The sequence below is a fragment of the Barbus barbus genome, assembly GCF_936440315.1.
Source record: "Barbus barbus genome assembly, chromosome: 7".
NCBI classification, from domain to species: domain Eukaryota; kingdom Metazoa; phylum Chordata; class Actinopteri; order Cypriniformes; family Cyprinidae; genus Barbus; species Barbus barbus.
Window position 1 is genome coordinate 5,731,416 of NC_136735.1, and position 24,886 is coordinate 5,756,301.

The window sequence follows — 24,886 nt, forward strand, 5'->3', positions numbered from 1 at the left end:
TCTTATTATTTGCTTACCTCTTCTTCTCTCTCTCGTATTCCAGAGTTACATAGCCTCTGTGGAGGGAGGAACGGAGCCATCGTTCAAATGGACAGTGGATGATAAACCATACTTCACATACTATAACAGCATGTTAAATATCATCTACCAGAACGCAGCAGTGTACAAACTCACGGTGACTGGTTTTCATTGAACTCAGACCAGTTTATGTAAAGGCCTTACTGATTCCATCAGCTTGGCAACTGACCCATCTCTCATCTCTTAGGTGACGGCTATGAACCAGGTTAGCATGCTGACAGAGCACTTCAATGTCACAGTAGAGCGCATGAACCCGATGACTGAGCCGACCGTCCACGGAGTCCCCAAAATCGTGCAGCAGGGTTTGCCCCTGAACCTCTCTGCGTTGGTGAAGATAGACATGGCGGTGGACGTCACTTTCTGGTACGTTCTACGACAGCGAAGCTCTGATTGGTCAAATTAAAGATTGAAGTGTAAAGATTCATCAGATTAATTCTAACCACTTTCGCCAGGAAGGTCATTATGAAGGATGATTTAATATAAAAAACAGCAAATGAAGTTTGCACAATATGTTTTCAATTTTGTCATATTTTATTATATTTTAAAATGTAATTTATTAACTGATACTTTTTTCAGGATTCTTTGATGAATAGAAAGTTTAAAAGAACAACATTTATTTGAAATAGAAATCTTTTTGTAACATTATAGCCTAAATGTCTTTTACTGACACATTTGAATTTGCTGAATAAAAATAAAAAACTTACCTAAACATTTTAACACTAGTTTATTTCTTGTTTTCTTGTGCTACAGATAAATTTTAGAATCACAATTTTATTTGCTTTTATTATTGATATTTAATAATAAATATTAATATGTTTTATATTTATTATTAAATATTCAAAAATATTTTTATTGCTAATTTCATTGTAAAAAAATTTTGATTAAGTGTTAGATGATGGCAAATGTAAATGTGCAATTAAATATCCACTATCAGCTGACATATATGCCATAACAAATTTCTAACATCAGCCAATAATAACATTATATCTTATATATTCCTAATTTCGATAGCATACACTTTGTAATTCAGTCTTTTCAAAATGCAGTAATGGAATTAAAGGGATAGTTCACCCAAAAATAAAAATTTTATGTTTATCTGCTTGCCCCAAAGGCATCCAAGATGTAGGTGACTTTGTTTCTTCAGTAGAACACAAACAAAGATTATTTTAGTCTGTCAGTCATATAATGGCAGTCAATGGGACTCACGGCTTTAAGAGAAAAAAAAACATACACAGACAAAATCAAATTAAAACCTGCGGCTCATGACGATGCATTGAGGTCTAAAGACACGAAACAATCGGTCTGTGCAAGAAACTGAACATTATTTATATATTTTTTTTACCTCTGATCCACCACACTGTCCAACTGTACTGAGTGCATTCACAACATCCGGAGTGATGCGTCGTCGTCGTCTTCTTCTTTTAGGATTGGATGGACCTTTCTTTTTCTTTTTTTTAAGAAGCGAGAGGACAACAAAATAATCCTAGGGTGACCAGATGAGATTGGTTGAAATTCGGGACGGGGGGGGGGGGGGGGGGTGATAATGATAATGAATTATCATTATCAAGATAATGATAATTCATTATCTTTATTATGAATAATAAAGATAATGAATTTCAAACGAAAGTGACTGAACCAATCATGTTTTTATTAATATAAGTAGCCTACATATACATATAATTTTATATAATATAGAAGTAACGTTAGGCTATTTTTATACTTCAAACTGAAGTTAATGAACCAAAAAAAAAAAAAACAAGATGCTGCAGCCAATGAGCAGCCGGCGGGATGTCCCGGATGACTCAACCTCGCTCCACGGACAGTTTTTTATGTTTTATCAGACAATAACTATTTAAGATTTTGCTTCAGTATAATTTTCGGGACAATTAGAGCGGGATTCGGGACAGCAGCTTAGATTTCGGGACTGTCCCGAATTTTTCGGGACTTCTGGTCACCCTAAATAATCCTCAATGCTCAAAGATTCCATTTAGTACGCTACTGTTTTGCGATTTTTTCGCAACGGATTAATTAATACGCATCAGACTCAGTGTGCAAGGTATCTGTGCGTGACAAATTTTTAGGATTACGAATACAAAAAAACACATGCGAAAATTTCGGACTCAGTGTGCAGAGACCTTTAGGGTTTGAGCCAAAATGCTCTGGTTTTGAGTATTTTGCTTTAATGCAAATGAGCTGGTGCTCCCAGAGAAGAGGGCAGAGCTTCAAGAACTTAAGCTCTGCATTAGCAGTGCTAGCCTTTGCAAATAAACATTCCACGATTAGTACAAGCCTGTTATCTTTACACAAAACTTACTATGTTTCAAAGTCAGTCATCTGATCGTACTGTGCATAATAAATTTGCGTTTATGAATTACACAGACAGGGAGCACAGCACCATAAAAATAACAACATAGCTGGTCTCATGGTGTATGGCATGCTATCACAAACTTTATAAGTCCCACTCGTGATTATGAGCTCAACAAACTCAAACGATCGCCTCACATTGCTTTCATATGCAACTTTTAACTACTACATTCCTATTCACGATCATTCATGAAGACAGAACCAGAAAAGGCAGACAGAGACAATGGTAGCTTTAGCATCATTAGCCTTACAGAGTGTCGAGAAGCTCTTTCAGAACAGCAATTTGAAAAACAAACGTGTGGTACTTACTTTGTCTGGAGCTGACGTTTGCGCACGTAGCGTTGGTATTGCACGTATTGATCCCTACACGTATTGGGGACTTTACCGATTTTTTCCAGGACATTTCCTCAGAAAATGAAACTTAACCACAGTGTCCACAGTGGCTCAGATGGAGGGAGTCTGTGGAGACTCCTATGTTCGTTAGTGCATCCCAAAACACAACACTTCAAAAGCCTCTTTGGTGCTGACATTGTATTTATCTCCAGCAGCTACAGTAATCAGTAACGTTAATGGCAGAGGCGGACACAGCTTCTCTCTCAGGGCTGTGTCTATGCTTATAGAGAGAGCAGTGTCACAAATGGCAGGGACTTCTTCCCCTCGGTGACGTGAACAGAGGGAGAATCTGAAACTGCTCGTTCTGAGAGACCGTTTATGATTTTTTAGATTATGAAAAAATGAGTGGGTGGATTTTTACCATTATAGGCTGTTTTTTTTTCACACACTGCGGACACACAACTGTGTTCAAACACCTTATAAAAGTGATTTTTGCATAATAGGTCCCCTTTAATGCCTGTGACTGATATTGTCATTAAAAATAGAGCAATGGTAGCAAATGATAGATTTCATAAAAAAGTCCTAGAATTGGGATGCATTGAGATGAAACACCCAATTACAATATAATCAGTTCCTGATGGGTAAAATCAAGCTCTTTCATGCTTTATGGAAGTAAAATGGGTTGTGAATGCTCTCTTTAAATAACTCTCTTCTTGGAAAGTTAGATGGCTTTCTATATTCACGACTCGTGACTGTTTAATGCACACAGTCTGCACACAAACTTTTTCTCTATGGCTTCCACCGCCTCACACACTCCCAGCCTGCTCTCCTTTAATGGCACTTTCCTCTAGATTTACAGTCTGTGGTTAGCACAGAATGCTGACAAAAATTTTCCCTTCAACGCCGAGCATAGAAAGATTCCCAAAGTTTCCATTCCATCCCCCAGAAGCCTGCTGCGCGCCACTGCAGATGTCTACTTTATTTATTTATTTCATGGATTTCTTTATTTATTGTCAAAAAAAGTCTGTCCAACGAATACTGTAGGGCGATTTCTTCCCATTTCTTTTATCTCGTCCGCTCAGTATCTGTGGAGTTCAGCCCACCGCTTGTTCAGTCAATCGTGATACCCGATTCTCCTTTGGGTTCCACTTTTCTAGAGAAAGTGGGGATAAGATGGAGTGAGAGATGAAGGTGTATCGCTGGGAGCCGAGGCGATGATTCAACAGCAGCTCCATCTCTCCCTCCCGTAGCGATGAGTCAGATAGTGAGATTTGCAAGAAAGAGCTTTTATTCCCTCCAGCTAAAAATATCTTCAAAACAGACATGCCACCTTGCTTTTACAAATTCCTGAGGCACCAAAAGAGACTCAAAGTTGTCTTTCCCCCCGTCCTTTAGTCCCCTATTTTATACTGCAATAAGCTTGTCTTTAAAGCCACCATGAAAGCAGAGTTAACTTATTACATGTTCCTGGACTTACTTTGCACAGTGTATTATTATTCAGAAGGGAAAAAAACAACCTGTAATGCAAAAGTGACTTGTCAAGTTATTTTTCAACTCCCCTCAAGCACTGTCCCATACCTACTGATAAAATAAAGTACTGTTTTACATGAGTAAAATGGGTTGCCATCTTTGGTAAGGTCACATTCCCAATGACTTGTGCAATGAAAATCAAGATTCAGTACTTTCCAACACTATTTAAAATCATTGTCTACACTTGCCGGGTTTCCATTACAGATTTGTGCAAAACTTTTGCAATAATTTATAAATGTCGATAAAAAAACCTATTGCGAATTGACGCCGTTTCCATTAGCCGATATTATGCAACTTAAACGTAGTTTTTTCCTCTCGCGATAATTCATGGTGACGGATGTTGTTAGGTTTATGTATATTGCATCCACAGCACTAGCCATTATTTTTAATCAAAGATGTATCTTTAGTAAAGCATCTTGGAGAGTCACTTATGGGATGCTTCTGAAACATGCCGCGGCGCAGCTGGTATAAACACAAGCATTGACTAGAGTGGCCGCGATCAGCTCCGGTGAACATGTTGAAGCCATAATGCAGTGTAAATATGGGGTTATCCAAGCATTAATGGCCAGGAAAGCCTCTTATACTTGAGAGTGGCCGTGTATGAGGTGTTTCTTGGAGGTTATAGTACATTAAAGAATGATTATGTGACTTTTACGTGTGCCAGGTGACCTGTAAGTGCTATATATGATATATAACTTTTTCAAATTGTCTGAAAAACCACCTCATGCGAGCCTAAAAATGTTTTTGCGATATACGGGATTTTTTGCAAAATTGGCGTGTTTCCATTGAGGCGTAAACTATGAAAACCACTTGTAAAATAATACATGTAATCTAGCATGCAGTGTGTGTGTTTGTTTTGATGGTTTTTATGTGTCACAGGTGGTGGTTTGGAGATGGAGGAAACTGTACACATCAGATTAAGCCCCCTTACGATAACCCCTCTAGTAACCAGGTGGTGATTTGTGATAATGTGGAATATGTTTATGCTCAGCCAGGTAAAAAAACATATTTTGTGTATTCATATTGATTTTATCCAGATTTTTTTATATCTACATTGATATTTTTACTTATATTTCTTGCAGGGGAGTACACCCTATTGTTCTCTGCTTCCAACCGCTATGAGAACAAGACATGCAAGGTCGATGTATACGTCTTTAGCATTCTGACAAGTGTGCAAATTGAGATTGACCCACCCCTGCTACTTGCCGAAAAACCAGCTGACTTTGAGGCCCACCCCCTACCATCTCCCTACGGCATCATCTACACCTGGACCTTTGGTGACAATTCGAGTGTACAGCAGGGGCGTGAACGTAGGGTTCCTCACGTGTATGCTCACAGCGGTGTCTACAATATCTGCGTGAATGTCAACAACACCATTAGCTGGACAGACACCTGCATGGAAATTATAGTCTATGAGGATGTTAATGGCTTGGAGGTGATGTCCTCTGCTCCCACGGAATGCAACACTCCTACCGTTGTCACGGCAAGTCTGGAAGGAGGCAACAATGTAACTTGGAGCTTTGACATGGGTGATGGAATGGTGCACACGGGTATGGAACCCAAAGTTGAATATACGTACAGGAAAGATGGAAACTACACTGTAAATGTCACCGCAAAGAATCCTGTGAGCTCTCAGTGGGTAACCATACCTGTTGAAGTGTTTGTGCTACAAGTGTTATTGCTAGAACCTCCCGGGTGCATTCGGGAAAACAAAGAGGTACTCTTCCATGCATTTGTGTCAGGGAATGCTTCAGGACATCAGTACGTGTGGAGTTTTGGAGATGGAAGCCCCAATGAAACTCAGTATGGAACGCCAAATATAACGCACAAATACATTAAGAGTGGCGAGTACAATCTCTCGCTACTTATGTCAAGTGAAGCCAACAAGGCAAATTTTTTCAGAAGGGTCTGTGTCCAACCTGAACTCACAACAGTGTCTTTGTTTCCTTTGGGAACACGCATCAAGCTTGGTGAGGAGAGCAGATTTACAGTAGCTGCCTTCCCAGAATTTAACTACACCTACCTATGGGATTTTGGGGTACTTGACTCAAGAGGTCCTGTTCGAGGTGGTAAGGAGATGGCCTTTACATTCAAGAGTCCTGGGGAATATCTGGTTACTGTTACTGCACTCAACAACATCTCCTGTATCAATAATACGGTTTTAGTTGTGGTGCAACAATCTGTCAGTTTTTTGCTGATCAGCCATAATGGCAATAAAGCGAACAATCTTTCTTTACACCAAGACTATGCTTTCAAGGCATCTTCAGACTCTGAGAATGCTGTCTACATCTGGGATTTTGGAGATGGGACTCAGCTTAATGGGACAAATGTGTCACATGCTTACAATTCCTCGGGCAGGTTTAACGTCAGCGTTACAGGCAAGAATGAAGTGAGTGAGACCAGAAATGAGATTTCCGTTGTGGTCTTGGCCCCAATCACAGGACTGTCAGTAAATGCCAGCCTTGTTAATGTCCCTTTGAACACTTCTGTTCACTTCGAGGCACACCTTGACCAAGGAGATGATGTGAGGTACTCTTGGATTCTTTGTGACCGGTGCACATCAATCCCAGGCTCTCACACCATGTTCTACACGTTTCGCTCTGTTGGGACTTTCAATGTCATCGTTACTGCAGAAAACAACATCGGCACTGTTCAGTCGAGCATTTCCATCTTTGTGCAGCGTGAGTTGGAGGGCTTGCAGATAGTGGCTGATGAGCTTATTGAAGGATGCTGTTTTGCAACCAACCGTGTCCTTCACTTACAAGCCTCATTAAAAGAGGGCACCAATATGACCTTCAGCTGGAACCTTCTGAGGGAACGTGAAAACCATGACTACAACCTCACGGGCAAGACCATAGACCTCAACTTTTCCACTGCTGGTCCTTGTGATGTCCTCCTCAAGGCAACCAACTTGCTTGGCCAGCTGGCTGTGAACAAAACTATTGAGTTTTTGGATCCTGTAAGGGAGCTGGTCCTTGTGATTTCACCAAACCCTGCTGTAGTAAATGCCATGACAAATATGACAGTATCTGCAAGTTTTGGGACGGCGCTTCATTACAAATGGTGGGCAAATGGTGAACTGTTAACATCTGATATGTCCTCAGTCACGCATCGTTTCAGAAGCGCAGGTTTGAAACTGGTTAAAGTGGAGGTTTCCAACAAAGTCAGCTCGGAAGTGGTCTCAAAGTGGATCAGCATTCAAGAACCGATCTCGGGATTGACTTTCATCGCCACAAATGTTACAAAGAACTTTGTAGCTTCAGGGGACAATGTTACTCTGCGTGGAGAAACAGAGATGGGATCCAGCATTTTGTGGATGTGGCTATTGCCAGATAACACAAAATCGAACCAGCGCACCACCTCCTACATCTTCCCCAAACCGGGAATTTTCACTGTCGCGTTGAACGCCACTAATGACATCAACAGAGAAACGTGCTCACGTGAATTTACCATTCAAGATCGTATCCAGGGTCTGGAGCTCAAGGCCAGCAAACAAATTGCTGCGGTTGGTGAAAACGTTGAGTTTACCATCTCGGTCTCATCTGGAACTTCTGTTGATTTCATCCTGAGCATTAGTGGTGATGCAACTGTTGTTCTGACCAATCAAACCTACATCCACCAGTTCACTAGTGTGGCCAAGTACTACGTCAACCTTACTGCCTACAACCAAGTGAGTTCAGAACGAAGGACTCTGCACATTGAAGTCATGGAGCCTGTGACCAAGTTGACTATACTGGACTGCTGTGATGCCGCTATACCTGTCGGTGTACCTAGGGCTTATGTAGCGTGCACACCAACACGTGATCCGCTGACCATTCTGTGGACCTTTGACCTTCATCATGGTATCAAGATCTCTCGGGTTGGCAAGTCAGTGACATATGTGCCAGAACAGCCAGGCAATCTGACCATATTCCTTAGAGCATTCAATTCTTTAAACGGATTAAATGTGACCAAGGTTATACGAGTTCAGAACATTATCAGGTCTGCCACCTTGGATGCTCAACCAAGCGACACCTTTGTAAACAAGATGGTCAGCTTCCATGTGGGAATCACTCCTGTTTCCACTCCAGCGACATATCAGTGGGACTTTGGGGATGGTACTTCTGCAGCTGTCACAACTACACCTTCTCTTAGCCATATCTACATCCTTCCTGGTCACTATATGGTGCGAGTTAACATCAGTAACCTGGTGAGCTGGGTTACAGCAGAGGTTAATGTCAACATCTCTGTCCTAAAGTGCGACGAACCAGAAGTTCAGATCATTCAAGCTCCACGACTCGCCATCTGGCGTTACCAGCCAACCTTGGTAGAGGCCAACGTGAATTTAAAAGGCTGCGGCCTCTATGGAGTAGAGTACCTCTGGGAGATCCTCACCTCCCCTAGATGTCAGGATGATGACAAGAAAGGTCCACTACCGTCTAAGGTCCGTCTCCCTCCAGAAGTCAAGGTCCGGAGGCTCCAACTTTCAGTGCCCAAGATGGTGATTTCTGCTGGGAACTACACTCTAGTTTTTTCTCTGTCCTATGAGGGGGTGCCACTACGGAAGGCAGCATGTATTCAACTTTCAGTCATGTCCAAAAAGCTGGTGCCAATCATTGAGGGTGGCACATACCGTGTGTGGTCCAAGACTCAAGATTTGCATTTGAGCGCAGAGAAATCCTACGACCCGAACCTGGACACAGAGAACCAGTCTCTGCTGAAATACCACTGGGAATGTGTGAGCACCTCAAAGGTAATCATGATTGTTGTGTAACAGATGTATAAAAATGAATGCTTTTGACGTCTTAAACTTGCAATAAATGGATCTAGGCCACAATGTCCAATTCTGCTTTGGGAGGGACATCTTACTGCAGGGTTCAGCTCCAGCACATCTGCCTGGAAGTTTCTATTGATCCTGAAGACCTTAGTTAGCTAGTTCATCTGTGTTTAGTTGGGACTGGAGCTAAACTCTGCTGGAAATCATCCCTCCAGAAGCAGAATTGGACATCCCTGATTTAATCTCTAAAATAGCAATAGATTTAAGAACTAATGTTGGTGTTTAGATGCTTCTAATATGTGAAGCACCTTGTTGTGCATGACTGTTCATTCAGTACTCAAGTGTCTTAAGCTGAACAATCCAATTTGAGAGTTTTTTTCCCCTGGAAATGATGTGGATGAAAAAGTAAAATAAACATTGTGCTTGAGAAAGGGTTTGAGAGTTTGAGTAATTGGCATTAAAACAATGAACAATAAAGTGCTTTTATTCACTGAGCTCATAGGCATATTTGAGAGCTAATAGCTCGTAACAGATATGTGAATGTGTAAATTTGAGAGTTGTTTTGAGTATGTGAGGGACATCTAGTAGCAGAGGCTTAACTTTGCACACAGCAGCTCAGAAAGATAAAACATGTGAAGTATGTGCCACAAACGTGGATGTTTGGGTGGTGTATACTTGAGATCAGTTACATAACTAGCAGTGGATAAACTTCTCCCGGCTTGTCAGAATCACTGCTGGAGGGGAGCCAGAGATTCCTTCTTTTTATTAAAATATTTTATCACTGACAGAAATTCAAAGGAATATTGTATTAAGTATAATGAAATATTTCAAGCTTCACTGGCACCAAAAAATAACAATTACACTTTAGCCACATTAAAAATTTATGAATGTCATTGCATTAGATGATAAAATAAAATAAAAAAACAGGTGACATTTATTTTAAAGGAAGCGTAAGCGCACTTTAAGTAAAATGTGTCTTAAAACAACATTTTCTAGGTTCTAAATGATAACGCAGTAGATTTATTGTCCAAAATGAAGACAGAAAGTACACTTTGTGGGAGTCAAACATGTATTGAGGATGCAAAGTCATGGCCAGTGATTAAAATGCTATTAGAAAACTCATTAGGTAAAGTCATTAAACAACAAAGGTACCAAAACTTGTTTGATGATTATGTTCTTGTCTTGTATATCCTGAGGCAGGTAAATGAGTTGATTAATTACCATCTGCAGTGATTCTGTCTTTTAACTTCACCCTGCAGGGCCCAGCTCACTGCTCCACTTTGCATTTCGGGTTGGGTCCGAGTGACCCGGTTCTGGGAATCTCTGGTTCTGAACTGGAGGTAGATGTTGAGTATACCTTTCGCCTGACCGTCAGCAAAGAAGGCATGACCCCAGAGTCCACAAACCAAACGGTGAGTACTCTTATTGATTACTGCCAGCTTTTCATACCTAATACTGTATGTTGCATGTACAAATATTTCTTGTTATTGATTCTGGTCATTTGATCAAAAGCTGTTTTTCTCCATTGCTCATACAGATGTTTTATATTCCAAAATACATCTCATCACATTTTAACTTTTTTATATTTTTAATCTTTTCAAATAAAATGTTGGATTTTTTTGTGCATGAAACCTGCATTTTATTCAACAACTACCTGCTGTCCAGTTTAAGCATCTTCAAAGTGCACTGAATAGAGCTGTGTAATATTTTAATGAAGTCATTGTCATTCTTTTCAGTGCAAACATGCCTCTTTTCTATGTAAATTAGGCTCATTATAGAATACTAATTATCCACAATCAAAAACTCACGTCACGCCACAATTAACATCACGCTGTTGCTGCCCCATGGAAAGCTGGCGGTAAACAGATTTTAATTTAAAAGAAACATTTGTTTACAGTTTCTAGCGATCATGACCATAGTAGATCCAAAACTGATGAACAAAAGCACATCCTCCACCATCTCATTACTCAAAACCGGCCTGCGAGATGTGAAATTGTGCCTTTTTCTGGGGGGTATTTGTGCTTTTAACTGATATGCATACTTTCAATAGAGAAGTGTGAGCTAAAACAATGCAGCACATGTAAATGAGCAAAATTATGAGTGGTTGCTATTCATTGTTAGCGTTTCCCGCCTCTTTGTTTTGTTCTACAGTATTCAAATTAGTCATTATCATCATTACAAAATGTTTATTTGTATTTAGCATACTCTGGATTTAGCTATAATTAACTGACCCGAACAGGTAAAGCAAAGGTTCGTTACGTAATTTACATTCTGACCTTCACAATACCAAGCTATATGTGAAAGCCTGATATGATATGTGAGTTTTGAATGAGAACGTATATGAAACTCATTTCACTCACTGAACTGAAATGCTTTGACACTAAAGGGAATTTTTCATGAGATTTAACTTTGAAGGTCTGAATGCTTTGGGGACCATGATGAAACCAATTTGTGATGTCTATTGACCTGCACAATTCTTTTATTTCTTCATAAATTCATTATGCCCGTGTCACATTCACAACAGGAATGGGAAATTAGCCAATCTCAGCACTAACATTGTTAATATTTGAATCAGTTCGAAGAAGGAGAGATGTTTCAAATTAATTAGTTTCCATCAATTACCATGTCAGTTTCCATGGTCAACAGAAAATATTATTGCATAGCTTAAAGGGATAGTTCACCCAAAATTGAAAACTCTGTAATTAATTACACACCCTCAGGCCCAGCGCCGGGGGGTGGGGGGGGGGGGATGTGGCAAACGGGGGCATTGCCCCCTCAGAAAGAATTTGTGCACGCTGACCACCCCCCCCCCCACAAATTTAAATTAACAATGTCCTTACTATCTTTCTGGGCCTTGAACATTGCTGTACATATTACATTGCTGCCAGAAAAATATCTTAATTTGTGTTCTGAAGATGAACGAGGGTCTTGCGGGTTTGGAACAGCATGAGGGTGAAGTAATTAATGACAGCATTTTCATCTTTTGGGTGAACTATCCCTGAAAAGATTGTTGTTCTGTCTCTTCTCCTTGTCACAGGTGTGGGTGCAAAGCGGTCGCATCCCGATGGTGTCGCTGGAATGTGTGTCGTGCAAAGCTCAGTCTCGCTACGAGATCAGTCAGAGCTCTTATATCTACCTGGCTGGCACCTGCAATAACTGTCACAGCTCACACAGAGGGGTGAGAACAAGCGCACTCATGACACGCTGTCATCAATCACAGGGTTACTTTTAAACCATTGTTGCCTATAGGGAAGTACCAAATGCAAACAGTTACTTTTCGAACAGGTTTTCACAAATACTTCCTGCTGTTTCAGGTGGGTCGGGATGCTCAAATAGATCTCTGAAGGACATCATTGAATCAAAATGTGTCCATGTCTATTAGTTTTTTGGCTGTTGAAAGGCATAGCATTTTAATTTCTTTATCTTTCAGCTTTCCAAAAAGCATGGATAGCATGATATAATTTGTCGCAATGATTAACACTGTCCTCATAGAATCTGAATGTTGGGAATGACATATTTGGATTTTGTGAGTCACTCGTGCCTTATTTATTAGAGGAAACACAACGTCATAATTTATCGAAGATCGCTGTGCATGGAGAGATAGCGGCATGATGTCATTTTAGAACGCTTTCTCTTTTTTCACAGGCATGCCTCTTGCTTTTTTCCGACCTGCTTTCTCATAATGCTTAGACTGAGACTCGAGTGATGTTATGGTTATGGGAACCGGAGGGAGGGGAGACCTGAGTGGGCGTACGGGGTGATGTCATCATTATGATGTGATGTGTTCCACTGCATTAGCCGTTAACAACATGCCAAACCTCGTTAAACACGCACAGACATTTACTTGGTGACCGAGCGGTCAAACACTCCTTCCCCTTGGTCTGGTTCCCATGAGCCAGAGACTGTAAATATTAGGGTACAAGTCAGGGACGCTTATCTAGTGCTTCAAACATTAGGGTCTGAGATGAGTGCCAATTCAGATTGATGGTGATGGAGGTCACTGCAAGGTTACTGAAAAAAAAACAGTTTGGAGCTCATTAAAAAAAATTACAGAATTAGAAATAATACTAAAACAAAAAAAACAAAAATTTATATTAACTAGAGTTTTTAAATAAGAATACAAAAAATACATACCACTTTTAAATAATTATATACTGTATAAAATGCAATTGTATATCTATTACTGATATTTATATAATCATTTATTGAATTACATAATATAAATTAGATTTGTTAATTATAACTACATATAAGTTTGTATGCATTTAAAATAAGTTTTAAATGCATTACGGGTGTTTTTAATCATATAAATATTAATATAAAATTTCTTTATACATGTATAACAATGTAGTTGTATTTAAATAATTTTTATTATTAATAAACCGAATTATTCAGTTAGTATTATGCATTTAATTTGAACTAATACATTTATTTATTAATTAACTTCATTATAAAGAAACTGCTCATTTTAAAGTGTTGTATTTATTTAATTAAATTTAAATAATAACATGGAAATGGCTTGGAAATACCACTGACGTGTCCGCCGTGTCTGTTGTTGTTAGCGGTGGACGGCGATGACCGGAGGGAACGAGATGCTGGTGCTGGATCTGAACACCACCACCACGGGCAGCGACAGCATGAACCTAGTCCTGCGACAGGGCATCCTCCGCGACGGAAACTCCTACATATTCAGCCTCCATGTGACCGATGACAGCATGGACCGTGAGGGCGTGGCCTACATCGAGCTCCACCCCAACCTGCCTCCAGCCGGCGGGACGTGTTCTCTGTGGGCCGACGGGGACAGGTCTCAGGTGCGCACGCTGCTGGAGAGAGTGCACTTCAACTGCTCAGGTGAGACTGGAGCAGACGGACTGCATGTAGGACACAGAGAAAGAGCAAGTGCCGAACTAGTGACTCCAGTAGTGGGCGGGACTATTGCGCAAACAGCAATCTCATTGGCTGGCACCTATTATTGTCCCTGTTTGGATTTCAGCAAATCAATTCGAGCAAACGCAGGCAACGTGATTAATATTCATGAACCCAGCAGCTCATTAATCCTTAGTGCGTTTTGTATTGTTATTAGTAGTAGAATTCATAGTAGTATTGTTATCTTATCAGTATTATTTTTAGTTTTTTTCTCTTTTGTTATAGAAACACTAAATGACAAACAATATCTTAAGCACCACCACCAGTCCTAAGTTCAGTTAAAATGACAAAAAAAATTCTAAGTCAGTCTACTGCAGTGTTTCCTCACTCAATCAGTAGAAAATGGTTAACACTCGATCATGCATGAAAAAAATAGCGTTATATACTGTGAAACTGGTATAATTTTGAAAAATACCGTGATATAAATTTTTGGTCATACTGCCCAGCACTGAAGAGTCGCGTCTGGTTTTTCAGGCTACACTGATATGGACGAGACCGAGTCTCCGCTGGTGTACAGTCTGCTGGCGGTGCGCTGCGCTGGGCTGTACTGCGAGGAGTTCTGTGTGTATAAAGGCACGAGTCCAGAACATTCGGCCTTCCTGCCGCCTGGCTTCAGCTCAGCCCAGTACCAGGTGACTGCCATTGTCATGGTGGAGGACCACCAGGGGGCGACAGTCATGGCCCGCAACAGGTAAGACACAGTTTGGCATGAAGGTTTCCCGTGTCCTGTTCTTTGCTGACAGCGCTGTGAATGGTTTGTGATGTGTGTCAGGTCGATGGAGGTGGTGCTGCCGGCGCTTCCTGATGGATTCAGCTGTCTCCCTCACTGGCTCAGCAATCTGACCGACTCCACCCTCAGAGAGCTGCTCCATCAGGGAGACTCACAGAGAGTACGGGAGCTCTCGCTCGCCCTCATCACCGTCCTCAATGAGGTGAGACCCCCCATCCTCCTATCTGTCTGTCTGTCTGTCTATCCATCTATCTATCTATCCTTCCGTCTTTGTCCTTCTTTCTCTATCTATCATCCATCCATCCATCCATCTATCATTCATTCATTCATCAGTTCGTCATGTTTTTCTCGTCTGCTCATCTTGTGGTGTGTTTCTGTGTGTCAGTATGAGCAGGGTGTTTCCCGCAGACGTGAGCGTGTGTCTAAGGCAGAGCGTCAGTATCGTGTGAGCGTCAGAGGAAACATCACCAGAGCGCTGACGTCACTGGACCTCACCACCGTCAGTGACATCCAGCAGACATCAGCGGCGCTCGCGCAGTGCACGGTGAGACGAGACGCACTCACACACCTCAGCTGAATCCTGAAGCACTTCAAAAGACATGTGACACACGACCGGTCACAGTGAAAAAGTTAATCAAATCTGTCTCATGTGTGCTTGTTTGCAGGCTGTGAGTCGAGAGTTTGTGTGTGAAGAGTGTCAGAACAGCACTCTGGACAAACTAGAGTCGATGTTAGAGATCCTGCAGACAGACACCAAACAGGGCACAGTCACCCCGACCGAGATAGCAGACAACATCCTCAATATCATGGGTAACACACAAACACACACACACACACTCTTAGACTCCAGTGAGACAGCAAACACAATCATCCATTTCATGGCTATGTTATGCTAAAAACGTAACATTTTTTATTTTAATTCATAAAATATATTATCATTATTCGGACGAGGGCTGCAAACTAGCTTTATGCTCTATGCCCTGTACACGGCATCGGTTGTCTGAGTGTAACGATAGCTAGTGTATTGACCCTGTTAAATAAACAAATAAATAAATAAATGATATATCATCATCTTCTCAATTATTTACTCATCTGCCATAAAATTTCTTTAATTCATCTTCATTTTGGGGAATTTATTTGAGTTTTTAAAATTTGCCTTTCTGTTTAAAATATTTGTATATTTCTATTTTAATATTAAATATTACTCCATTTTAATTTCTTCTTATTAATTTTAATTAATAAAATATATATTATGTTATATTACATTATATGACTTATCTGCCACTAAAATAGTTTTTATTTATCTTTATTTGATTTATCTTCATTTTAAGGTTTTTCTCAGTATTGTGATTAATTGAAATTAATTTGACTGATTTATTGACAGCTTTTTTTTTCACCAATTTTTTCTTCAAATGTCTTTTGATTTGTCTCCATTTTGGGGCTTTTATTTTATTTTATTACTTTTTAAAAGATTTGTATATCTCTAGTTTAATATAAAATGGTATTCAATATTAATTTCTATTTTAATTTGTAAAAAGTATATTATTATATTATGCTACAAAGGCTTTTATTTCGCTTCACTTGATTTATCTTCATTTTGATTTTTTCTTCTGAACAGTGTGATTAATTACAATTAATTCAGTTAATTTCTCGACATGCAACTAATTTTTATTTTTTTTAATAGCAACATTAAATCAAATTCTAATCTTGTAGCATTTATATCACTCCTCTTTTTTGTTCTTTCATGGAGCCTTTTATCCTGTTCCTGCTGGTTTTCAGTATTCATCCAGTCAGTAATCAGACCTCCACACTGTCTCCTCCCTCAGGTGACCTGATCCACCAGGTGAGCCAGGCTGCCTCCTCTCCTCCTCCAGAGGCTGAGGACAACGACGGCCTCTTCCAGCCGCCTCCACTTCTCTTAGAGGAGCAGCAGCATCACCCGCTGCGGGTGGCTGCCAAAGCCTACACCCTGTCCTCCGTCCTCATGCGAATCCTCATGCTGGGCCGTGTCCTGAACGAGGAGCCACTGATCCTCCGCGGGACAGAGATTGCCGCCGCCGGCAAACGCGCCGACCCGCAGAGCCTGCTCTGCTACGGCGAGAGCAACACACCCGAGTGCCAGCGTTTCTCCATCCCACGAGCCTTCAACAGCAGTCTGGGACGGGCAGCAGGGGGCGCTCTGGCGCCCAGCAGTGAGGACGGCATCGTGCAGCTGCTGTTCCAAGTGGAGCCCAATCCGTTTCCATTCAACTATGTCGCCAATTACACCGTATCGACAGAGGTAGCGTCCATGGAGTTTCGCACGGTGAACGGCACGCAGATTCCCATCTCAGATCTGGAAGACAGCCATGCCATAACGGTTGCCGTTAATAACGGGAGCGTGGCTGGGCTGGATGGGAACAGATTGGAGGCTGTCTTGCTGCCGGCGGGAGCCGAGAACATCAGCCACTGCGGCTCAATCGTCGTGAGGGTGAGCACGAGGAACACCAACAGACAGGCGGGAATCTACGTCCAACTCAACTTCACCGTACTAGACGGTAAGACGCCCAACACAAGGGGGAGCCACTGAGAATAAGAAACTCGTTCAACAGCAATCACAAACTGTGGCAAAAACGTTAAAATCTAATGACCAGTTTATACTGTATGAGAAAAAAGCACAGGTATCATATTATAAAGGTAATGTGGTGTTTCTGCAAATAAATAATTACCTTTCAGCATTATTCAATATTGGTCATTGTACTTAAGAAAGATGTTAAAATATTACTTAATAAAAATAAATAATAAAAAAAATATATAATAAAAATAAAAAGTAAATATATAAAATATATATAAATTAAAAATATGATTTAATTATAAGATTATTTATCTGTGGTTAGCACCATGATAAACATTTTTTCTACAAAATTATAGATTTACAGTGGTGGCCAAAATTCTTAGAATACCTGACAGATCTGAAAATATTGACCTATTTTTGCCTCCAAAAAATGAATTAATTTCATAATGGTCATGAAACATGCAGATGGTTGCTCTGAGCACAACAATTATCAGATGAAGCGAGTCATACTGTTTTTTTATCCACTTTTAAAGCTACAGTCCATAAGTTTTGCCTCTTTGTCGCCATCTCTGTTTGAAAACCTGGAATTGCTGTTCTGTGCAAAATTATCTTCCTTGCATGGGGTTGTGAGTCGGCATGGCTTCAGCACGGATGAATCTAATGTTTTGAGGTGAATGTGTAGCTGTCAGTCACTGCACTTCGCAATCACAGATTCTAGCCTGTGTCTTGGAATATATGACCCAAATAACAATTTTCACCATATATCTGAACAAGTAACAAGTCTGCCACATTTGTTCTGCCCAACTGAGGAAAAAAGCATTACCATAAATCACGCTTCCAAAGGTGATTTAATCTAAAGATCAGTTCTCATATCATATCAAATTAACACTGTTATACTTTGTTCGCAAATTATTAATGTTAACAATATCAGCATTGCGTGACTATGAGTCAGCTATAGTGTGTATTAGCGTGTGTGTATTTCAGTTTCTGTACAGTCGAATCTAATTGTCATACCATTCGAATTTCATATTAAGAAATTCTTTTAACCCAAAAATCAAAATATGCTCCCTTCGAACTGGTTTAAAACACAAATCTTGTGTAATCCCAGACTATCTGTAAGCAGAAGCATGTTTAAAACTGGAATATAATTTAATTTAATTCACGTGTTTCATAAACACGTAATCCTTTCTGGATTAGAATCCGCATTCAAAATGATAAATTTAATTATTCTAGCTGCTGTGAGAAAAGACTAAACGATCCTTCACCTGCAGGATCCTCACATGCGATATAAACTACTATCCGGGAAAACTTCTTCATGTTTACAGACGTGACGTAATGACGCAGTGCAAGGCTTGAATTTCCTGCGAAAACCTACCCGTGCAACTCAAATTACAAAACATTATAAGATAACCGTTGTGAATCGGGCTAAAGTAAGATGATAGTTTTGAACACTGGCTGGTTATGTACTTGCTCAAATATTGATTTAGAATCATTTTTAACGGAAAAAAGTTACGGACTGCAGCTTTAACTTTAATATTTGGTATGTCCACCTTTTGTAGCAATTACAGCAGCACATCTCTCTGGAATAGTGTCAATATATTTCCTGAGAACGTCAACACTAATGTTATCCCATGCCTTCTGCAACTCAAGCCAAAGGTTTCCTTTGAATGTACAATAGATCTCTCCAGTTTATTTTCCAACTCGCCCCAAATTTGCTGGATGGGGTTGAGGTCTGTACTTTGAGGGGGCCAGTCCATCATTTTCAATGTTCCAGCAGGTTCCTTCTGTCACAGGTTGTTCCGGCAATAGTTTGTTTTATGGGTATTGTTATGGCCAGTTCAACAAAAACAACTGAAACCTCTTAAATATGACAAATGTTCTAACAATTTTGGCCACCACTGTATTTTTTCTTCCTGTTAAAAATTTATAAAAATATTATATAAAAATATAATCACAATTAATCTCGTGTTATCTGATCAGAAAGCTGAATGAGAAAATATTATCCAATTGTGAAATGTCCAATAATAAATAAATTAATAAACAAACATATTTCATTAATAAAAAACATTAACTTGGCATAGTGTTATTTTATTATTATTTATATATTATTGTAGTGGTTTTTAATCTTTTAAATGAGCTTTTTTTAATTATACTTTGTTATAGTAAATTTGCTATATGTCATTGTTGTTAGTGTTTTGTTTTTAAAAAATAGTTTTGTTTAGTTTGAATTTTTTTTTTTTTCAGTTTAATAACTTAGATTCACTTTTAGTCATTTTTTTTATTATTGTTTCAACTCAGTTTTTCACCTAATATTTATATATTTTTATTCAAGCTTTATTTCAGTTACCCCTCCAGGTTCATTTTAGTTTAGCCAAACAAACCAACAAGTCAACTAATTGGAACAATAACTAGTTATTACAGCACATGGTCAGTGTATAGTGATGTATTGTAAAGGTCAGCTTTATTTCTCCCGTCAGAGGGGAAATAGCATTTTCAGGGAAATTCAACCTCCTTTTGAGTTGTTATTTATCTCTTAACACCTATTTCTTTTTGTCACTTTGTCCTCAGATTCCCCAGGAAAGTGGGAATTGGATCCATTCATCACAGCCTATCTGCACACCTCCGAATGGCCCAATGAATACAACAGCACTGACAGGAAACACATCACACTCAATATGACGCGGGGGCGGGCCCTGGACCACCGGCTCTACACTTTCTTCTTATCTCCAAAGTAAGAGGCTTCATAAAGTAAAGCTCTTAAAGTTTCTCACTGCTGTATATGGCAGAATAATATTGGAAGTGCTTGTTGATGTTAGGCCATTCATCTATAATAAATGATGCGTTTGAAAGCGGGCGGCTCTTTTGTTTGTTAAAATCAACATCAGCCCCCACAGAAGAACCTGCTCAGAGACTCGTTCATCGTTATCAGCAGTGAAGATGAGCATTTCACGAAACACTCATCCTTTCGGATACTAGTTTCGGAAACTCTACATTATTAATTTTGTCAATTATGTTTTTGATTTTCAGCCAATAAAATAAAAGCATTTGCAATTACGCACTAATACACACAAATGAGCTTTTTCTTCTAATTTCTGATTTGTGTTCTCCGTCAGGTCCTATGACACCACGCGTGATCACTATATAAACGTGAGCACGGGCTGCGGCGCCGGCGATCCCGATCTGATCCGGCTAGAGGTGGGCGTCTTCACGTCGCTGTGTCAGTATTTCAGCGAGAGCGCCAATCAGTGGCGGACGGATGGCATAGATCCGCTCCCCGAGACCAGCGTGGGCCGAGCCGTGTGCCGCACGCGTCATCTGACCGCTTTCGCCGCCAGCCTGTTCGTTCCTGTTGACGCCGTCTCCTTCATCATTCCTGTGAGCATTACAAATCAACTCAGCGGACACTTGGTTTTTCATAATACCTATAACAATATTTTTTAAAATGAACCTTAATTCTGTCCAGACTTAGTTTTTATTATATAAAATGTTATATTTAAATACATTTCTATTAATTTTATGTAGTTTTTTAATTTTTTTTAAAACTACATTATATTGTATATTTTTAATTTTTTTTTAAATCAGCCTTTCTTCTATACAGACATAAATATTTTAATTTATGATCATTTATATTAAGTTTAATATATACTAAATGTAGTATTCATTTAAAATATAAAATTATTATTTTACAAATTTTATATATTTAAATTTTCCCAAAAAAATTAGCATATAGTGTTTAAAAATGGTATTATTCATTTTTCATATAAAATAGTATTTTTAAAATTAAACTTCCTTCTTTCCAGACAAGTTATGTAAATTTAAACTTATATATACAGTGGGGAAAAAATTATTTGATCCCCTGCTGATTTTGTACGTTTGCCCACTGACAAAGAAATTATCAGTCTATAATTTTAATGGTAGGTTTATTTGAACAGAATAACGATAAAAAAATCCAGAAAAACGCATTTCAAAAAAGTTATATTGATTTGTATTTTAATGAGTCAGATAAGTATTTGACCCCTTCACAAAACATAAATTAGTACTTGGTGGCAAAACCCTTTCTGGCAATCACAGAGGTCAGACGTTTCTTGTAGTTGGCCTCCAAGTTTGTATACACCTCAGGAGGGATTTTGTCCCACTTGTCTTTGCAGACCCTCTCCAAATCATTAAGGTTTCGAGGCTGACGTTTGGCAACTCAAACCTTCAGCTCCCTTCACAGATTTTCTATGGGATTAAGGTCTGGAGACTGGCTAGGCCACTGCAGAACCTTAATGTGATTCTTCCACGGGAAGTCGTGGCCTAATGGTTAGAGAGTCGGAGTCGTAATCCAAAGGTTGTGGGTTTGAGTCTCGGGCCGGCAGGGATTGTAGGTGGGGGAAGCGAAAGTCCAGCGCTCTCTCCACCCTCAATACCACGACTGAGGTGCCCTTGAGCAAGGCACCGAACCCCCAACTGCTCCCCGGGCGCCGCAGCATAAATGGCTGCCCACTACTCCGGGTGTGTGTTCACGGTGTGTGTGTGTTCACTGCTGTGTGTGTGTGCACGTTGGATGGGTTAAATGCAGAGCACGAATTCTGAGTATGGGTCACCAGACTTGGCAGTATGTCACTTCACTTCACTTCACTTCACTTCTTGAGCCACTCCTTTGTTGCCTTGGCCGTGTGTTTTGGGTCATTGCCATGCATTGTCATACCCATACATGACCCACTTTCTATGCCCTGGCCCTGATGGTACACGGCCCGTTCTTCGTCCCGTTGATGCTGTGCAGTTGTCCTGTCCCCTTAGCAGAAAAACACCCCCAAAGCATAAGGTTTCCACCTCCATGTTTGACGGTGAGGATGGTGTTCTTGTGGTCATAGGCAGCATTCCTCCTCCTCCTCCTCCAAACACGGCGAGTTGAGTTGATGCCAAAGAGCTGGATTTTGGTCTCATCTGACCACAACACTTTCACCCAGTTCTCCTCTGAATCATTGGCAAACTTCAGACAGGCCAGTACATGTGCTTTCTTGAGCAGGGGGACCTTGCGGACGCTGCAGGATTTCAGTCCTTCACGGCGTAGTTACCAATTGTTTTCTTGGTGACTATGGTCCCAGCTGCCTTGAGATCATTGACAAGATCCTCCCGTGTAGTTCTGGGCTGATTCCTCACCGTTCTCATAATCATTTAAACTCGATGAGGTGAGATCTTGCATGGAGCCCCAGTCCGAGGGAGATTAACAGTTATTTTGTGTTTCTTCCATTTGAGAATAATCGCACCAACTGTTGTCGCCTTCTCACCAAGCTGCTTGTCGATGGTCTTGCAGCCCATTCCAGCCTTGTGTAGGCCTACGGTCTTGTCCCTGACATCCTTGGACAGCTCTTTGGTCTTAGCCATGGTGGAGAGTTTGGAATGTGATTGATTGATTGCTTCTGTGGACAGGTGCCTTTTATACCGGTAACAAACTGAGATTAGGTGCAGTCTTCCTAATCTCAGCTCCTCACCTGTATAAAAGACACCTGGGAGACAGAAATCGTGCTGATTGATAGGGGATCAAATACTTATTTGACTTATTAAAATGCAAATCAATTTATAACTTTTTTTGAAATGCGTTTTTCTGGATTTTTTTGTTGTTATTCTGTCTCTCACTGTTCAAATAAACCTACCATTAAAATTATATTTCTTTGTCAGTGGGCAAACAGAAAAAATCAGCAGGGGATCAAATAATTCTTTCCCTCATACATATATATATATATATATATATATATATATACATTTTAATTTAAACTTAATTTATACATTATATTATATTAAAGTATAGTTTAGGAGGTATGGTCTGATGACAGCTGGTTGAAGGGATAGTGATAAACAGTGTCATCTATCTCATCCATGTCAGGAGCGTTCAGTGACTCGCAGTCTGGTGGTGGTGTTGGTGTGTGTGATGGGACTGCTGTGTTACGCCGTGGCCGGTGCTATAATGCGCAAGCTGGATCAGATGGACCTGAGACGGGCCTCTGTGGTGCCGCTGTGCGGGAAGGACGGGCTGTACAAGTACGAGATCCAGGTCAAGACCGGCTGGGCCTACGGAGCAGGTGAGATGCAGATGCTTCGCAGATCATCAGTAGGTTAGGAAAGTCTGACCGTCCACATTAAAGTGAGCAGCCACTGACTAGTTCTGTCTCACCGTATCCAGGTGTTGGGTAAGGTGTGACAATTTACGGGCAAAAAGGGCCATTGTCTATTATCAATAGTGTAGATATGTGAAGCACAATGAACATAACATGAGTGAAATTTGTGTGTGGTTAAAATACTATTATAGTTTTATTTTTTAATATAATTTGAATTAGCTTTTATTTTTGTATTTTACATTTTCATTTTAATTTGAGATAAAATATTAGTAATTGTGTTGTGTTCATGTCTATATCATTTTTATTTTATTTTTTTATTTTAGTATATAAAGTTCAACTATATTAAAATGAGAAATCTTGCTTTGGCCACTAACTGAAATAATAAAAAAATGTTTTTTAATGTTTTAGTTTAATTGTTACCTTTATTTAAAGTAACAAAAATGTTTGGTTTTCTTTATGGTTTTGGTTTTAGTTAACTATAATAACACTGGCGGTGTCTGATTTGTTTACATCAGATCACTTACCAGCAGACTGTCAGTCTCGATGAATGAATTTCCATCAGTTTTATGCATTAGAGCGATGAATATTCCTCATAATTGTATTCCCTCACTGAGTGACTGCCAGTTGTCTTGACTGAGATGGTTTTATTCCCGCTCCAGGAACCACGGCTCATGTGGGCATCAGTCTTCATGGCAGTGAGAGCCGCAGTGGACACAGACATCTGGACAGCATCGGCGCGTTCGCTCGAAACAGCCTGGACATCTTCCACATCGCCTCTGACACTGGCCTGGGCAGCGTGCTGAAGATCCGCGTGTGGCATGATAACAAAGGCACTGATTCATGAACAACACGAGCAGTGTGGAGCGGGGCAGATCAGTCAGGATAACCCTGTCTCCCTGTGTCTCTGTCAGGTCTGTCTCCTGCATGGCTGCTCCAGTACGTCCTGGTGAAGGACCTGCAGACGGGCAGCAGTTATTTCTTCCTGGTTGAGGAATGGCTCTCAGTGGACAACGAGAAAACAGACGGCAGAGTCGAGATAGAGGTGGAAGCCTCAGGTAAAGCCCCGCCTCCACAGATATAACACCTGTTGTGATTCGTAATTAGATTCGTAAGATCATGAATATTCAGAGGACGAATAAGGGTAAGAACAAATCATAATGCTTTAAGAAGGGGAAATCAAGTTCTTTAAATTCTCTGTTTGCTCATAATGTTTGTGAACATTAACAGTAATGCATTGCTCCTAATAAAAAGTTACATTACATTACACCTAAAACACAGGATACAATTATGTGCATGTCATTGACAAAACAAGAAAATAGTATAAAAGAAGAAATGTTAGATACAATATTAAATATTGTTATAACATTTTAATATTAAATAACCATCACATATGGATATTAGGGTGTGTGTGTGTGTATATAAGTACACACATATATATATATACTTTTTTATATATATATATATATATTATATATATAGTTTAACATGAACAATTAATAAAAAATTATATTACA

General features: G+C 39.9%; 1 protein-coding gene across 1 annotated transcript in view; it reads left to right on the top strand.

Moving 5' to 3' along the window:
• Positions 1-24,886, top strand: part of LOC306873285 (polycystin-1-like) — a gene marked incomplete at its 5' end in the record, with an annotated part of 89,397 nt that overhangs the window by 41,876 nt on the left and 22,635 nt on the right. The window contains 17 exon segments of the mRNA XM_079422471.1: positions 44-175; positions 266-441; positions 5,185-5,300; positions 5,388-9,037; positions 10,321-10,473; positions 12,099-12,239; positions 13,624-13,912; positions 14,462-14,678; positions 14,760-14,919; positions 15,103-15,261; positions 15,383-15,527; positions 16,544-17,254; positions 19,840-20,002; positions 20,385-20,646; positions 23,141-23,336; positions 24,032-24,202; positions 24,284-24,427. Of these exon segments, the coding sequence (XP_079278597.1) occupies positions 44-175; positions 266-441; positions 5,185-5,300; positions 5,388-9,037; positions 10,321-10,473; positions 12,099-12,239; positions 13,624-13,912; positions 14,462-14,678; positions 14,760-14,919; positions 15,103-15,261; positions 15,383-15,527; positions 16,544-17,254; positions 19,840-20,002; positions 20,385-20,646; positions 23,141-23,336; positions 24,032-24,202; positions 24,284-24,427 (6,985 nt within the window).